The sequence below is a fragment of the Hemitrygon akajei genome, chromosome 5 (genome assembly GCF_048418815.1).
Source record: "Hemitrygon akajei chromosome 5, sHemAka1.3, whole genome shotgun sequence".
Classification (NCBI taxonomy): domain Eukaryota; kingdom Metazoa; phylum Chordata; class Chondrichthyes; order Myliobatiformes; family Dasyatidae; genus Hemitrygon; species Hemitrygon akajei.
The window spans coordinates 124,478,797-124,496,663 of NC_133128.1; the positions used below are offsets into that span (position 1 = coordinate 124,478,797).

Below are 17,867 nucleotides of genomic sequence, written 5' to 3' on the forward strand. Positions count from 1 at the left end.
ATCCGGTCAGCACGGAGCAGGAAGCCCGGTGCACTTATTTCCGCAGGGATGGGGTTGCTATTGACAACAGCCGACGGTCGCGAACCGCGGCCTCCATGGCGCTTTTGATCCGCGATCTACAGCGGGCAGTACCACTCCGCCGGGCCCGGCTTCGGCGAGACTGCCAGATCTTGCGCCAGATTCTTGGTGTAGGCCGCTTCGACCTAGGGCTGATCTGTGTGGACGACCGGAGGATGCGGATCTTGAACGGACGTTACCGGGGACGGGATGCGGCCACCGACGTGTTGTCCTTCCCCTTCCACCCGGTGAGACCCGGGTTCGAGTGCTGGGGGTCGGGTCGAGTCCACCCTTCACTCCCACTTAGATCCTTTCATCAACGCAGATTCGTGAGGATATTGCATTTTAAACCGGTTTTCACCTTTCGTTACTAAAAATAGAAAAGAACAGCGAACACTCAGGTCAGGCTGCACACGTGGATGAAGAAACAGTTAATGTTCGGCTCCTTCTTGATTGCATTTTTTTGCAGTTATTTCAGATTTCCAAATCCTCTATTGTTTTGCTTTGCACTAGTTTTAACCTAGGGAGCAATAGTTAGATGCATCCGTGATGTGGACCTCACACTCTAAAGGTTGAACTCTTACTCCCAAATCTACCTTAAACTAGCCCTTGCACTTGTCTACCTGCAGTGCACTTTCTCTGTAACTGGAACGCTTACTTCTAACGTTCTGTTTTCATTGTATCATCTCAATGTTATTACGTATGCCATGACCCGCTTCTGTATTTTTCTCTATCTCAGTATGTGTGAGTAATTAACCAATACCAGCGACTTTTTGAGAGCCTGTTCAGAAGGAAGGCGACTGCAGTTATAATGTATTTACAAGGCAGTGGATTAATGGTGAACAAATTGGCCTGTCATTCTTAATTTCAAGCTTCTTGGCTGCTGTTGGAGCCACAACTTTGGAGAGCATTCCATTGCATTGTTGTCATGTCTTGTGGATGATGTAAAAACATTGGAAAATCAGGACAGGAATCAGTCACTGTGTAGCATCCAGCCTCTGTTCTACTTGACAAACAATAACGTTTGTTTATTTAGGGCGCCACAGTTAAGTAGCGTTTAGTGCGAAGCTGGGGTGTTGGGAGTTCGGAGTTCAGTCCTCTGTAGGAAGTTTGTGCATGTGTTTCCTCCAGATGCTGCAGTTTCTTCCACAGTCCAAAGATGTTGGTTAATTAGGGTGATTAGGGTTAAATCGGGGTTTGCTGGCAGTGCAGTTTGAAGGGACGGTAGTGCCTATTCCACATTGTATCTTTAAATACACATTAATAATGCTAAGCCACTGACATTTCTGGGCAATGGTGACCTTAGTGGCTTTGACTGAGAATTTATAATGGCAGTTATGTTGGAGAGGTTTTGCATGGTTGGGATGAGCATCATCTGATACTTAATGCTTCTGCTACTTGCTATTTATAAGCCTGAGCCTGTATATTCTCCAGGTTATTGATGTTAACTGATAATTAATGATTATATAAAGTTTGATAATCTATTTAATCTTTCTTCCAGGATCTTGGAGTAGGAGATATGCCCAAACCCTTACATCAGGATGAATATAACCTTGGAGACATTTTCCTAGGAGTCGAATATATCTACAGACAAAGCCAAGTACATGGGCAAGATTTCTACAATGTACTAACTGTATGTATTTGCACTGTCATAAACTGATAGGAAGTCCACAAAAAGTATCAGAATGGGAAAACAAAATTAATTGTCTTTAGTAGCTTATGGGAGAGGGATGTATGCATTATGTGAAACAGAATGAGAGGAAATTAGTTCATGGGGCATTATCAAATCAGTAGGCCAGCAGTTGTGGAGCAAAATGGATTTTGAGTTCATTTTCATACTTAATTGGAATTCAGTGGTTTAATGTTTCGTGGCTTAATAATGGAAACACCAGAGCCCAAGAATGGAAAAGCCTATTAGGGGATATAGCCCAGTCCATCATAGGGAAAGCCCCCCCCCCGTACTGTTAAGCACATCTACAAGGAGCACTGCCATGAGAAAGCACTATCCATCATCAAGGACCCCCCTCCCCCACCATCCAGGCCATGCTCTCTTCTCATTGATGCCATTGAGAAAGAGGTACAGGATCTTAGGATGCCACACCACCAGGTTCTGGAACAGTTATTACCTTTCAACAATCATGCTCCTGAACCAGTGTGGATAATTTCACCAACCTCAACGCTGAACTGATTCTGCAATCAATGGACTAATTTTCAACAACTCTACAACTCATGTTCTCAATATCTTTTTTTTATATATTTGCAGAGTTTGTCTTTGGCACATTAGTTGTTTGTTTATCTTTGCTTGTGTGTAGCTTTTAATTGATACTATTGTGTTTCTTGTATCTACTATGAATGCTTGTGGCAGGATACTTGGTAGTGTGGAGGAGCAGAGGGATCTGGGGGTACATGTCCACAGATCCCTGAAAGTTGTCTCACAGGTAGACAAAGTAGTTAAGAAAGCTTATGGGGTGTTAGCTTTCATAAGTCGAGGGATGGAGTTTTAAGAGTCGCAAGGTAATGATGCAGCTCTATAAAACTCTGGTTAGACCACACTTGGAGTACTGTGTCCAGTTCTGGTCGCCTCACTATAGAAAGGATGTGGAAGCATTGGAAAGGGTACAGAGGAAATTTACCAAGATGCTGCCTCGTTCAGAGAGTATGCATTATGATCAGAGATTAAGGGAGCTAGGGCTTTACTCTCCGGAGAGAAGGAGGATGAGAGGAGACATGATAGAGGTATACAAGATATTAAGAGGAATAGATAGAGAGGACAGCCAGCGCCTCTTCCCCAGGGCAGCACTGCTCAATACAAGAGGACATGGCTTTAAGGTAAGGGGTGGGAAGTTCAAGGGGGATATTAGAGGAAGGTTTTTTACTCAGAGACTGGTTGGTGCATGGAATGCACTGCCTGAGTCACTGGTGGAGGCAGATACACTAGTGAAATTTAAGAGACTACTAGACAGATATATGGAGGAATTTAAGGTGGGGGGGTTATATGGGAGGCAGGGTTTGAGGGTCGGCACAACATTGTGGGCCGAAGGGCCTGTACTGTGCTGTACTATTGTATGTTCTAAAACTGATCTCTGGGTAGTATATAGTGTCATATATGTACTAAGATAATGAATTTACTTTGAATTTATTGGATTTTGAAACTTTTCAGCTTTTAAACTAAATTTCTTAGTCAAGGCAAGCAGGCAATATTTAATCATGGTATTTTATAGTGAATGATCTGTTTTTTCACAATTGTGTAGGTAACTACATTACATGGAATCTGCCATCTGCTGGGCTACAGGCACAGTACAGAAACTGAATGGAAACAGGTATGGTTGTACTTTCCTTTATGCTCCGAAGTCCCAGCTAATTACCTGTGCTCCAATATATCATTACTCACGAGCAGCACACAGCCTGCTGGAGGAAATTGGAGGGTGGAGAGCAGCTTCTAGGGAGAGGGTGGGAAGGTCTTGTTGACGATTTAAAACGTCAACAATTCCTTTCCTCCACAGATGCTGCTCAACCTGCTGAGTTTCTCCAGCGGATTGTTTGGTGGTCCAGATTCCACCATATCTGTCTCCATGTCATCATTCAAATCTTATGTTAAAATGTACGGGGGCTTTGTTTAAAACATTATCCTGCCAACAAATATGCCACTGTGCTGTCAACCAACCTGAAAGACTGAAGTGATTTTCTAGCTCCTAGGACAGTGTCCTTGTAGGAATTATCTCCCTTTAAAATTTCTCTACTGAACAGAGGACCTGTTATGTTCTTCCAGGTGGTTAATGTAAGTTCTATTTTACTTACAATAAATCCTTTACTGTGGGTCTGAGGAACATTCGAAATTAATATTTAATATGTTTGTTTTAAATCAGTAAAACACTTCTCAACATTTCTGCTTTAGCTGCAGACTCAAAGCAAAGGAGAACTCCAGAATCCCTGCAGTGTCTCCATCATTATCAATGAACCAGACACCAGATAGGTTTTATTCTGACATTGCTCAAAGTGGCAAACAGAAATGAGCACCAAGTTGTGAGCATGAGGTAAAGTTGCTGCCATGTTGGTGTGATCTAAAAAAGGAGGATAGGGTGGCGAGAATTAATTTTCAGGAGTCTCTAATGCTGCAATTGAGTTCTCTATTTTGCTTTCACCAAATCTAAATAGAAAAAGAAAATAATATTGGTCTAAGTATATACAGGATTATGTTTATGACGAGCAATAAATGTTCAGAAGGGTGTTGCCTTACACAGAAAAATTGCACCTCTTACTACCTCAGGACATATTAGTTCACTTAACATCCAATCAGTGAAGAGATCTTGAAAGATGGTGAAAAAGTGTAGCAACCAACCTAAACGTTAGTGATAAAAATGACCTGGTTGTCTTTTAAGAGTATTAGTTGAGGCATAAATATTGGCTAGCCCGTTGGGAGAACGGCTATTCTGTATTCCCTTACAGAAACAGACTGCAGCTTTTATGGTGGAGCACTCATGCAATATACAGTCTTGATTATCTGCTCAGCGCTGGAGTGCAACCTGTCTATATACCGGTTGATCCCAGGTTACAAATGCCCAACTTGTGGACACCTCTACACACAAACAAATCAGTGTGATATTTTTAAATTGAATTGCCTGATGTACATGCACATGTTAATTCCCATGAGCAGCATAACTAGTTTCTCCCCTTTCTTTCTCTCACCACTTTTAGTAATTCTTCTTTCTGTGCTTTAAATGCCAGTCATTACGGTACTCTGGAATTATGGTTACTGCTTGGAGTGATTTTGTGTACTTTCCAATTTACAGCCAAAATTGACTTACAGATGTCTGTAATAATGGAAGCCATTCAATAACCAGGAATGACCTGTAGGTATTCCAATCTAATTTCAATGCCTTAGGTTGCAGAGATGACTCAGAATGATTTGCATTTGCAACCAGAAACTGACTAACAGCAGTGACCTAATACCCCAATACCAATCGCAATCTTTGGTCCAGTGAAACATCAGAACTGCACAAAACTTCATTCCTTTGCTCACGTTTGCAACCCCCCCCCCCCCCCACACACACACAGAAACGGTTAAGATAAATGCATGACTTTACGTGGTAACTTGTCAATAAATGGTAACCACAAGAGGTGCTGGAAATCCAGAATAACACACACAAAATGCTGGAGGAACTCAGCAGGTTGGGCCACACCAATGGAGAGGAATAAAGAGTCGACAATTCGGGGAGTTCTTCCAGCATTTTGTGTGTGCTTCTCAGTAAATAAGCAATGACTTGTATAGAAAGTTTACAGGCAGTTTGTCATAGATCTATAAGGAATAGATCACTTCAAAATACAAGTGGAATTCTGTGTGGGTATAACTGTGGCCAGTCTTGAGACAGTGTCTTTGTACCATAGATCTTAGCATTGTGTACAATGGTTTTGAAGTCTGAAAAATTCTCACAAATGTTGATAAAAATAGGCTCGTTCCTAACTAGTTTGGTCATAAATTGAAAAAAAGCATGTCTTAATCTGAACCTATTGCAACTTCACAACCATTCTGTTCTGTAGTACCAATACATGTGGGCTACCAAGTAAAATAACTGGATTCATTCTATGGCCCTAAGCTTTCTGAACTTGTTCAGACTGCTCAAACACATTTCATGTTGTGTGTACTTTAGAGATAACACCATGACACCTAACTGTTTCATGAAAAGGAAGCATGATTAGGATCTACATTACATTTTTCATGTGCCTGTTGTGTCCCAAAGTACTAAACAAATAAAGCATTATAAATACAGGAGATTCTGGCGATGCTGGAAACCCAGAGCAACACACACAAAATGCTGAAGGAATTCAGCAGGTCAGGCAGCATCTATGGAAGTTAATGAACAGTCAACATTTCAGGCCAGGACCTTTCATCAGGACTGGAAAGGAAGGGCAAGATGCCAGAATAAAAAGGAGGCCAAACTAGAAGGTGATGAAGCTAGGTGGTTGGGTTCGGATGTGGGAGGTGAAGTAAGAAGCTGGGAGGTGATAGGTAAAAAAAAGGCAAAGGGCTAGACAAGGAATCTTGATATGACAGGAGAGTGGACCATAGGAGAAAGGAAAGGAGGTGGGGCATCAGGGGGAAGTGATAGGCAGGTGAGCAGAAGAGGTAAGAGACTAGAGTAAGGAAAGTAAGAACAAAGGAGGAGCGGGAAAAAAAAGCAGAAGGAGTTTTCCCAGGAATGATGTGTGGTTATCACAGTGAGTCTGGGTCAGCACATGGTCGAAGGGCAGCAGAGATCACAGGGATGGTCTCACTGAACTCCCATTGAAGAAAAGATTTAAACATCTTCAGGATAGGCATTAGCTAAAGCATTAGCTTTGAAATGTGATCACTCTTGCTTTGTAACGAATACAATAATCAAATGTAATCACCAAAGCAATGAGGTATTCATTGAATTTGGGTTAAGGAAGATAAGAATATGCTTTGAGTCCTTCAGCCTCTGATCAACCACACCAAATTCTTCAGTCAATTCTACAATTTCTTCTAATGTCATTGAATTTCATTGAATATACATGTGTGCATTGAGATGGTGATAAATTCTGATTCTTTCCAATGTTATGTTTTCCTCAGATGTTCCAGAGAGAATCCAACACCCTTCAATTGTTTAATAGACTCACTGGGTCTAATCTTCAGCCACTAACACAGAACAGCTTCTAACCACAATTGCAGGTAGAACACTTGAGTTTTAGTGCTATGAATAATGGACTGTCTCTGTCAAAGGATAGTGTGTATTTTTGGATTATGGAAGACATTTCCTTGTGCTATGCAAATAAATTTATGAATATTTTTGGATTTTTAATTGTTTGTTGTTTTCAAGAAAAGACATCCATGTTAAAGTTTAAGGTGGATTGAATGGAGAGTAAAGCAAATCTTCTTACCTTATCTACTGTGTAGTTTAAGAGGGCCTTTTAAATTCAAAGTTTACAGTGTTATTTGGTAAGTTGAGGGAACACACACCAGTCCTTATCAAGGGATCAGAAGTGGAAAGAGCAAGCAATTTCAAGTTCTTGGGTGTCAACATCTTTGAGGATCTAACCTGGGCCCAACGCGATGATGCAATTACAAAGAAGGCACAACAGTGGCTCTATCTCATTAGGAGTTTGAGGAGACTTGGTTTGTCACCAAAGACACTCAAAAATTTCTACAGATATACCATGGAGACCATTCTAGCTGGTTGCATCACCATTTGCTATTGAGGATCCACTGCACAGGATTGGAAAAAGCTGTAAACTCAGCCAGCTTCATCATGGGCACTAGCATCCCCAGCACCCAGGACACCTTCAAAAGACTGTGCCTCACAAAGGCGGCATCCATTATGAAGGACCCCCATCACCCAGCTCATGGCTTCTTCACGGTGCTACCATCAAGGAGGTGGTACAGGAGACTGAAGACACACGCTCAATATTTCAGGAACAGCTTCTTTCCCTCTGCCATCAAATTTCTGAATGGACAATGAACTTGTGAACACTTCCTCGATTTCCCCCCTCTCTTTTTGCACTACTTATTTAATTTATTTCAATGTTTCTATATTGTAATATAGCCATTTTATTACTATGTATTGCAATGCAATGCTGCTGCAGAACAGCAAATTTCACGGCATACTGTATGCCAGTGTTATTGATTCTGATTTTTTTTTATTCCCACTGCAACCATCCTTTCTTCATTAAATGACATTATCCATTAGTTCCTGCATCCATTCATGCCTCCCTAAATGGTTTTTGTTAGTTAGATCCTACCTTCAACAAATAGGTTTGGGTATTTCAAACAAACCATATCTATCTGAAATTTAAAAGTATATAATTTCACATGGAGCCAACTGTTATATTCCATAACTCTAGAAACTAACCTCTACCTCAGACAAGTGAAGTTATTTTTATTAATGATTAATGGAACATAGATTAGTGGAATGGATCAATAACTCCAGATATATTGCTTGTCTCTGGTCACGGGGCCTCTGCATTCTCATGATTTGAAACAATTGGGTGATTTGCTGGTTTTAAGTTTCTTTTCCTATATGACAATAGCCAACAAAAAATATATTTTTATGTAAAATTCCAGTGGCTTCATTGTCAATTTTTCTCACACCAAGTTTTTCCCCAGAATTTTTAAAGCTGAAATCAAATGCTCAAATTGCCATAGTGGATTTGAACTCTTGTTTTCTATTTTACTTATCCAGGGAAACACACAACAGGCCAACCCCAACAACCACTATGTCCATTGCAGTCAGTTTTCCTGGATGCAATGTTATACAATTGAATCCAAAAAATATAAAGCACCTTTCAAACATGAAAAGATTTTATTCATGTATAGCATTGGCAGCTTTTAAAGGCCGTAAAATAATAATGATTTGATAAAGTACGTATACAGCTCTACAACTTGCTGTACATAAATAAAGATTTGTTAATAAACATTGAATGTGTTTATCCCTGACTTCTTAGGTGTGTAAGTTGTGAACTCTGTTCATGTAGTTGTAATGCAGTTATGTTGGAGGGGAATTTACTGGACCAGGGAATTGTAGCTACAAGAGAAGGAAAGACCTGTGATCTTTTTGGAATAGAAAAACTTTGAAAATGCTTAATTTTAGTCTATAACATTAATGAGGGGCCTAGATAATATGGATATTACTTATTATTAAAGAGATCATTAAAGGGTTTTTTGATTATTCTGCTCCAACAGTTGGACCATAAGACACAGCAACAGAATGAGGCCATTCAACCCTTCAAATCTGCTCTGCCATTCCATCATGGATGATTTATTGTCCCTCTCAACCCTATTCTCTTTCCTTCTCCCTGTAACCTTTGAAGTCCTTGCTAATCAAGAACCTATCAACCTCTGCTTTAAGTGTACCCAATGACTTGGCCTCCATAGCTGTCTGTGGCAATGAATTTGCAGATTCACCACCCTCTGACTAAAGAAATCCCTCCTCATCTCTAATGTAAAGGGCTATCCTTCTATTTTTGGTTCTAGATTCTCCCACTATAGAAACCATCCACTTCAACTCCACTGGTTAATGCGTGTCTGGTACTCGCTGTCTGTAAGCTTGATCAAAGAATGTACTTGAATATTTTACACCCTGTCAGGGCACAGATTAACAACTGGGAGTTGGGATTAGGCTGACTTGCCTTTTTAAGATGATATGAAGATGAAGGCTCAAATATCTTATGCCATATATATCTATGATCAACAAATTTAAGATAAAATAATGTTGATTTTTTAAAAATTGGGTTGTTTTACCTAGTCCAAATAAAAACCAGCATGAATAGATTTTCATTGCTTTGATTGAATGGTTGGTACTGATGGATGAGCAAATGGATGGACAATTTCATTGAGTATGTGCAGCCTGTTTATTTCACAACAATAGTAATGTTTGAGATATGGTTATTCAGTAGGAGAGGAATCCAGGCAACCCCCTTGTAAATGAAAAATTTGCCCTTACAGAATTCACAAATCACTACCCTAAAATTTGAAATAAAGAACAAAACTTACTCTCCGCATTTATATGTAAAGGAAAAAAGAAGAAAATAAACAAACACAAAATTTACTTTGTTCAACTTGCATTTCTTAATGTGTATAGATCACCTTAAGTAAAATCAAGATATGCAACAATTTCTAGAAAAGCAACCCCCAGTAACATGTGGTCACCCATATTTGTTTTGGGATACTGTTTATTCAGCTGAATTATCAGAATTACATGTGTTTTGGGAGTCACCAATATATGAAAAAAATTGCCTTCACATTTTGTATTTGTACAGTTGCATCGATTTATCCACTGGAAAGTGATGTAAATCTCCATTAATATGGTTCTGAAGGTCAGCACTCCAACTGTCGGATTGTGATCTGAATTCATATTCGAAGAGGTTAAGTTGTTGGCTGGACTAAGTTGAACTGAGTCAAGTTGAGTTAAGTTACTCAAAGCATTCCTGAGCTGTAAATAAAAGCTGCCATGTTTTATATAATTTAACAATTAAAAAATATATTAAAAGGAACGATAAATCAGGGTTGTGCTGTACTTGATTTTATCTGTGGAGGAGCCCTTTGGGAACAATTACAGTACTAGTGCTACTATAGTACTGTACTATAAAACTGCATTAATTCCTAATAGTTATCGATGGAGGAATTCATCCAGTGTTTGCTGCTGTGTTCTTTTGATTGACTGCAAATGAACAAAATCAGCACAGACACCCTGGTGAAGATAATGGATTGCTTTCATACAGTGCCTTTGCCGATTCTTCCAAATCTTCATTTTCATTGTAACATCCAAGATGATGTTGATACCTTCAAATTGTTCATAGTTCCTTAATTTGTTGAAGTAGTGAAATAGTTTCACTTTCACTCCTGGCTGTTTCTGGCATCTCCAAGACTTAGTGCTTCAAACCGTAGTGAGCAAAACAATTCTGAATTGTCTTACTGCTTATTTCTTGCCAACTATCAGTGGAAAAAAAAATCACTGCTTTTTAAGCACAAACAAATGCAACTGATGCTTTTTTAAAATAGTTTGCTCTAAGTATGGTTTAATGTCTTAACAGCCCCACAAGTTCACGCAACTAATGCTAGTTAGAAAATGTTCAGCAGCAGTCTCCTGTCCCAATTAAGCAGCATAGTGTCCCAAATAAATGAAGGGAATCCTGGCTATTTTCCTGATCAGTTTATGTTCCTTAAGAGTTTTCCCAAATAACCAATGGTACAATTAACTGGAATCAAGCTTCAGGGTGGTTGTGGATAAATGTGGTCATTGAGTTGAGATCCTACACTGGAAAGAGATGGATTTTGATGAGTTAAGGCAGAACTTGGCTGAAGTAGATTGGGAGCAGCTGCTAGAGGGAAAATCAACATCTAATAATTGGGAAATGTTTAAAAACAAAATTGCAAGAGACCAGAGTGAGCATGTTCTTATAAGGGTAGGAGGTAAACGGGAAGTTTAGAGAAACCTGGTTGACGGAAGGCATTTAAGATTTGATCAGGAAAAAGAAGCAAGTGAATGTCAAGCACAGGAAATCAGTATCAATTGAGAGGTTTATAGGGAAAAGGAAGAAACTTAAAAAGAAATTAGCACAAAAGGGGAGCATGAAATTACTCTGGCAAGTAGGATTAAGAATTAAGAAGGGCCTGTATTGTGCTGTAGGTTTTCTATGTTTCTACAATATAATGATACTAAAAACAAGAGGCTGGTTAAGAAAGAAACAGGCCCCCTCAGGGAGTGGAAGCATATTTGACATATGGATCTGAGGAAATATGGCTGAGTACCTCTCCTCAGCATTCACCAGGAAGGGCATGGAGACAGCAGTGAAAGGAAGGGTACACTGATATTCTGAAGCGTGTCTGTATCAGGATGGAGGAAGTGTTAGAGATATTAGAGCACGTTTCAGTGGATAATTCCCCAGGGCTTGATGGGATCTATCTCAGGATGCTAAGCGAAGTGGAGTTTGCTTGGGCTCTGGCAGGGATTTCTGCATCTATGTCAAGCACAAATGAGGTATCAGAAGACTGGAGGATAGCTAATGTTGTCCCCTGTTCAAAAAGGGAAGTAGATATAACCTTGAAAACCACAAGCTAGTGAGCTTAAATCAATGGTCTGGAAGTTGTTGGAGAAGATCCTAATGGACAGGATTTATGTTTACCTGGAAAGGCAGGGAGAGATTTTGAGGAGTTTATACAGGTTTTTTTTCCCCTATCTCTTGGATATGATTTCTAAGGAGATTAATAAAGGCAGTGTGATTGATGTTGCCTATATTGACTTCAGCAAGGCTTCTGATCAAGTCCAGCAAGGTACATAGGCACAACTGACCCAAGGTAGGTTGGTGAAATTGTTTAGGTGATAGGAGACAAAGGGTAGTGGTGGACAGGTGTTTTACTGACTGGAAGTCTGTAACTGCAGGGATTGGTGCTGTGACCTTTGATATTTATAATACACATACATAAATGACATTTCAATATAGGGGTATGATTGGTAAGTTTGCATATGATACAAAATTTGAAGGAGTTATAGTTAGCAAATAAGGTTGCTCAGAGGTAGAGTAGGATATAGAATATCTTAAAAGTCAGGCAGGATGGTAGAAGATTGAATTTAGTCCAGACAAGTGTGAAGTTATCCATTTTGGGAAGTCAAGTTACTGAAGGATATATAGAGTAAATTGCAAGGATCTTGGAGTGCAAGTCCATAGCTCCCTGAAAGTGGCAATAGAGATGAATAGGCTAGAGAAAATACATCTAGTCTGCTTGCCTTCATAGACTGAGACAATGAATGTAAGAGTTGGGATGTCATGTTGCAGTTACACAAAGCATCAATAAGACTGCACTGTGTAGGGTTCTGGTCACCACACAGCAGGAAGGCTGTGATGGCAAGTGGAGGGATGGAGTTATAAAGAAGGGTTAGTAAGACTAAGTTTATTTTAAATGAAATGTAGGAAGCTGAGGGGTGCTTTATCGAGATATATAAAATTATAAAGGGTGTAGATAGAATCCTTTTCTTAGGGCAGTGTAGTCGAAAGTCAAAGAGAACAGGTTTAAGATGAGAAGGGTGTAATTTAAAAGAGATCTGAAGGGTATGTTTTTCACACAGAGATTGTGATTATTTGGATCCAGCTTCCAGATGAGGTCCTGACAAAACAAATGCATACAGAAATCTGGAGGAATGAGTGAGCAAATGGGCCCATTTTATTTAAATCCTATTCCACTCATAGATACACTGGCTTCCAATGATGCCGGGTTTATTTGCCCACAGAGCCCCCAGCGTTTTTCATACATTGGACAACAGGTCTTCCACTTGTTCCTGTACAGCTCTGGCCCTAGTGGACCAGTCAACATCATTGCTGTAAGCGGTGTCAGGATACCTTTCCCCAGGTCTGTTACAGTATCTGGAAGCATTGGTGTACTAGACTGTCAGTGATATGCAGAGGATGTTACTTCGGTAACTTTACCTTCCGGTTGGTATCATTCTGCACTTATAACCCAGGAGGCATCCGGGAGGAATTCCCATCCGCTAACTCCCTTCAAATGAAAAAAAAACTTAATGTTAATAGGACATCTCAGAAAGTTCCCCAGGCATGAAACATCCAATGATTTGTTTGAGTTATTCCCTTCATTATTTCCCAACTCCACCTCTCCCTCCCCTACCTGCCTCAATCTGTGTGGCATCCTTCAACATAGCCTACCAACCCATTAGTCTAGCATCATCTCTCTCTCATCACTCACCCTCTCCACTTTATGCTATCTCTCCTCTCCATTCTCAGTCCTGATGCAGGGTTTTGAACAAAAAAAAAGATACTTCCTTTCCCCCTACATATGTTGTTTGATCAGTTCCCCCAGTAGACTGTTTGTTGCTCTAGATTCCAGCATCTGCAATCTGTCGTTTCTGCACTGAATTATTGATGGAGTAGTTACTGATGCTTTGTGGGTAAATGCAGGAACTATTGGTGGAATTAGAAGAAGAATCCTGTCATTTTTATTGGCAAACATCAAACGTGAGGTCATTCAGGACATGTTTTGAAGCATCTGCATCCATTTCTTGTTCAAGTCCTTCAGGAAATTATACTGGGCATGACTTCCCCCAAACAGCAAGATCATATCTCCATAATGCTTCATACACTTGCTGGTGACTCTTTCAAGGCTTACTGACTATAACAGAAATAAAAGATTGGCACTTGTGGCCTTTCTAATGAAGTCACATACAACAACCCACATACATTGATAAAAACAGTGAAACAGCTGTGATTTACATTGGGATGTCATATTCAAAAACTTTCCCCACAAGTTGGTTGCGTGCACGACTTGGTAGAGTTTACTGACCTATGGATATAAACTGACAGTGCCTATGGGGACTCAAGACCACTCCCAACCATAGAGAACAACGAACCTGCTCCGTTCTCTGAGAGATCCACTGGAGGCTTTGGTCAGATAGCACTTGGAGTGTTGTGAGCAGTTTTCAGCCCTTTATCTAAGAAAGGATATACTGGCATTGGAGAGGCTCCAGAGGACGTTCACAAGCATGATCCCAGATATGAATGGGTTAATATATGAAGAGCATTGATGGCTCTGGGCCTGTATTTTCTGGAGTTTAGAAGAACGAGCGAGAGGATCTCATTTAAACCTATCAAATATTGAAAGGCCTAGGTAGAGTGGATGTGGAAAAGATGCTTCCTAAGGTTGGGGAGTCTAGGACCAGAGAGCACAGCCTCAGAATACAAGAATGTCCTTTTAGAAAAAAGATGAGAAGAAATTTCTTTAGCCAGAGTGTGGTGAATCTGAGGAACTCACTGCCAAGAAAGCTGTGGATACCAAATCGTTGGGTATATTTAAATCTGAGGTACTTACTAAGGGTGCTTGATTAGACAGAGAGTCAAAAGTTATGGGAAGAAGGGGAACATTGTACACAGTACTCTAGACCTGGCTTCACCAACACCCTGGGAAATTGTAACAATATTTCTCTCCTTTTAAAATCCACCCCCCTCACAATAAGAACCAGTATACCAATTGCCCATATATATCTTCATACTAAAGCACCTAAATCTCTCCGTATTCAACACTCATTTAATGTTCTCTCCATTTAGATAATCATCTACCCAATTCAGGTCATTAATATTAATTGTAAAAGATTGAGGGCCAAGCTTTAATTGGTGGGGTAATCTACTGGTTACATCCATCCAGTTTGAAAAAGACTTAGAAAACATAGAAAACCTACAGCACAATACAGGCCCTTCAGCCCACAAAGTTGTGCTGAACATGTACTTACTTAGAAATTACCTAAGGTTACCCATAGCCCTCTATTTTTCTAAGCTCCATGTACCTATCCAGGAGTCTCTTAAAAGACCCTATTGTATCCAACTCCACCACTGTCGCTGGCAGCCCATTCCACACACTCAGCACTCACTGCATAAAAAAACTTACCCCTCACATCTCCTCTGTACCTACTTCCAAGCACCTTAAAACTGTGCCCTCTCATGTTAGTCACTCCAGCCCTGGGAAAAATCCTCTGGCTATCCACACGATCAATGCCTCTCATTATCTTATACACCTCTATCAGGTCACTTGATTTTATTGTACTAGCTTTGCTGTCCACAAAAGGCAGAATTTCCAATGGCCACTATTTTAATTCCACTCCCCATTGCCACCCAACATGTCGGTCCTTGGCCTGCTTGTCTGCTACGATGAAGCCACTCTTAGATTGGAGGAGCAATACTTCATATTCCATCTGGGAAGCCACCAACCCAATGGCATGGACACAATTTTTCTAAGTTCCAGTAATTTCTCCCTTTCCCCCTTCTCTCTTTCTCCATTCCCCATTCTGGCTCCCCCTTATCTCTTCTCCTCACCTGTCTATCACCTCCTTCTGATGCCTTTCTCCCAAGGTCCACTCTCCTCTCCTATCAGACTCCTTCCTCTTCAGCCTTTTACCTTTTCCACCTATCACCTCCTAGCTTCTCACTTCATTCTCCCCTCCACCTACTTACTTTCACCCTTACCTGGCCTCACCTATCACCCAGTTTACATTTCTTCCCCTCCCTCCCACCCTGTTATTCTGGCTTCTTCCTCATCAGAGAATCATCAATCCTCAGAGGTGGAGAGGGTCAGCAACTTTAAATTCCTCAGCATTATTATTTCAGAGGACCTGTCCTGGACCCAGCACACAAGTGCAATTATGAAGAAAGCACAGCAATACCTCTACTTCCTTCAGAGTTTGTAGAGATTTGGCATGACAGCTAAAACTACCAAACTTTTATAGATGTGTAGTGGAGAGCATATTGACTGGCTGCATCACAGTTTGGTATGGAAACACCAGTGCCCATCAAAGGAAAATCCTACAAAAATTAGTGGATATGGCCCAGCCCTCCCAACCATTGAGCATATCTACATAAAACACTGCTGCAGGAAAACAGCATCTGTCATCAGTGAACCCCACCACCCAGGACAGGCTCTCTTCTCACTCCTCAGAAAGAAAGTACAGGAGCCACAGGACTCATATCACCAGGTTCAGGAACAGTTATTATCCTTCAACCATTAAGCTCCTGAACCAAAGGGGATAACTCCATTCGCCCCAGCATTGAAATATTCCAAACCAATGGACTCACTTTCAAGGGCTTCATCTCATCTTCTTGGTATTTATTGCTTATTTATTTATTATTATTTCTTTTTTTTCCATTTATAGTTTGTTGTCATCTGCACTCTGGACGAATGCCTGTGTTAATTGATTCTGTTATGGTTATAATTCTATAGATTTATTGAGAATGCCCACAAGAAAGTGAATCTTGTAGTTATATATGGTGACATAGGTGTACTTTGATTATACATTTACTTTGATCTTTTCCAGTTCTGACTCTCAGCCTGAAACATCAAATGTTTGTTCATTTTCATAGACGCTGCCTGATCTGCAGAGTTCCTCCAGCATTTTATATGCTTTGCTCTGGATTTACAGCTTCTTCAGAATCTCTTGTGCTCACGAACAAAATGATTGCTATTCCAGATCCATTGCAGCATTAAAAACTCTTAAGTACAGAAAATATATAAATACAGTGGCAATCCTATCAAACGCAATGTGGAGGAACTGTAAAGTGTTGGTGCATGGGGGCTGATGAAAGCCACTGTGTTGAGGGGCTGTGGAGTGGAGTAGCTGATGTTCAAAGTTCAAAGTAAATTTATTATCAAAGTACATATATGTCACCATATACAATCCTGAGATTCATTTTCCTGTGGGCAATCACAGAAAGTACAAGAAACACAACAGAGTCAATGAAAGACTGTACCAATAGGTTATTGATTAATAAGGGCATCAAAGCTTACAGGGAGAAGGCAGGAGAATGGGGTTGAGAGGTAAAATAAATCAGCCATGAAGACTCGATGGATTGAATGGCCTAATTCTGTTCCTATGTCTTATGGTCTAATGAGGAGTGATCTCATAGAAGTGTATAAAATTATGAGGGGCATAAATAGGGTGGTCTTTTTTTCAGGATTAAAGAATCAAGAACTAAAGTATAAGATGAGAGGGGAGAGCTTTAGTAGAAACTTGAGGGACAACTTTTTCACCTAGTCAAGTCAAGTCAAGTCACTTTTTATTGTCATTTCGACCATAACTGCTGGTACAGTACACAGTAAAAATGAGACGTTTTTCAGGACCATGGTGTTACATGAAACAGTACAAAAACTACACCGAACTACGTAAAAACAACTCAGAAAAAAAACCACACTAGACGACAGACCTACCCAGGACTGCATAAAGTGCACAAAACAGTGCAGACATTACAATAAATAATAAACAACAGAGAGTGGTCAGTATATGGATTGAGCTCCCAGAGGAAGGGTTGAGGCAGGAACATAAACAACATTTAAAAGATACTTGGAGAGATGTAGAGGGCTATGGGCTAATGTAAGCAACTGAGACCAGCTTAGACAAGCATCAGTATGGACCAGTAGGTACAAAGGGCCTGTTTCCCTGTTCTGGCTCTGTGATCTGTAATGAAATCAATTCAAAACCATCTTTTTGGTGGAAAAAATGGTAAATAACCCTCTAAATGGCACCCACTCACTTACTCCCCCCATGTGTCACCTTTGTCACAGTTTACTGCCAATGTTACATCTGTGGACAAAGAAAGAGTTAAAAGTTTTAGGTCAATAAATTGGGAAAAGTTATAAATCTGTTTCTGTCTCCACAGAAGCTGCTAATTCCAATATTTTCTGTTTGAATTTCTTGTCCTCTCAAGCCTCTTTGAAGTCACAGTAGAAACCTAGGGAGAATTTTGTCTTGAAGACAATAAGGAACACAACTAAGTGTGAAAGGAAGATGTCAGAGTTGCATTGAGAG

General features: G+C 40.2%; 2 protein-coding genes across 5 annotated transcripts in view; one reads left to right on the top strand and one right to left on the bottom strand.

The window, feature by feature from the left end:
• The first annotated feature begins 32 nt into the window (after nt 1-32).
• Nucleotides 33-16,575, top strand: LOC140728148 (endoribonuclease YbeY-like). 4 transcript variants are annotated; one of them, XM_073046390.1, is made up of 5 exons: nt 33-305; nt 1,559-1,690; nt 3,309-3,377; nt 6,647-6,745; nt 16,426-16,575. In XM_073046390.1, exons 1-4 carry the CDS (start codon nt 96-98, stop codon nt 6,731-6,733), a joined length of 498 nt encoding a protein of 165 aa, XP_072902491.1. In that variant the 5' UTR covers nt 33-95; the 3' UTR covers nt 6,734-6,745; nt 16,426-16,575. The 4 variants fall into 4 exon arrangements, with proteins under 4 accessions (XP_072902491.1, XP_072902489.1, XP_072902492.1 ...); XM_073046388.1 differs by lacking the exon at nt 16,426-16,575 and adding an exon at nt 9,829-10,093; XM_073046391.1 differs by lacking the exon at nt 16,426-16,575 and adding an exon at nt 8,753-9,822.
• Nucleotides 12,583-17,867, bottom strand: part of c5h21orf58 (chromosome 5 C21orf58 homolog) — a 78,989-nt gene continuing 73,704 nt past the window's right edge. The window contains exon 8 of the mRNA XM_073046386.1: nt 12,583-13,063. Within this exon, the coding sequence (XP_072902487.1) occupies nt 13,018-13,063 (46 nt within the window). The 3' untranslated portion in view covers nt 12,583-13,017. The remainder of the gene's footprint in view (nt 13,064-17,867) is intronic.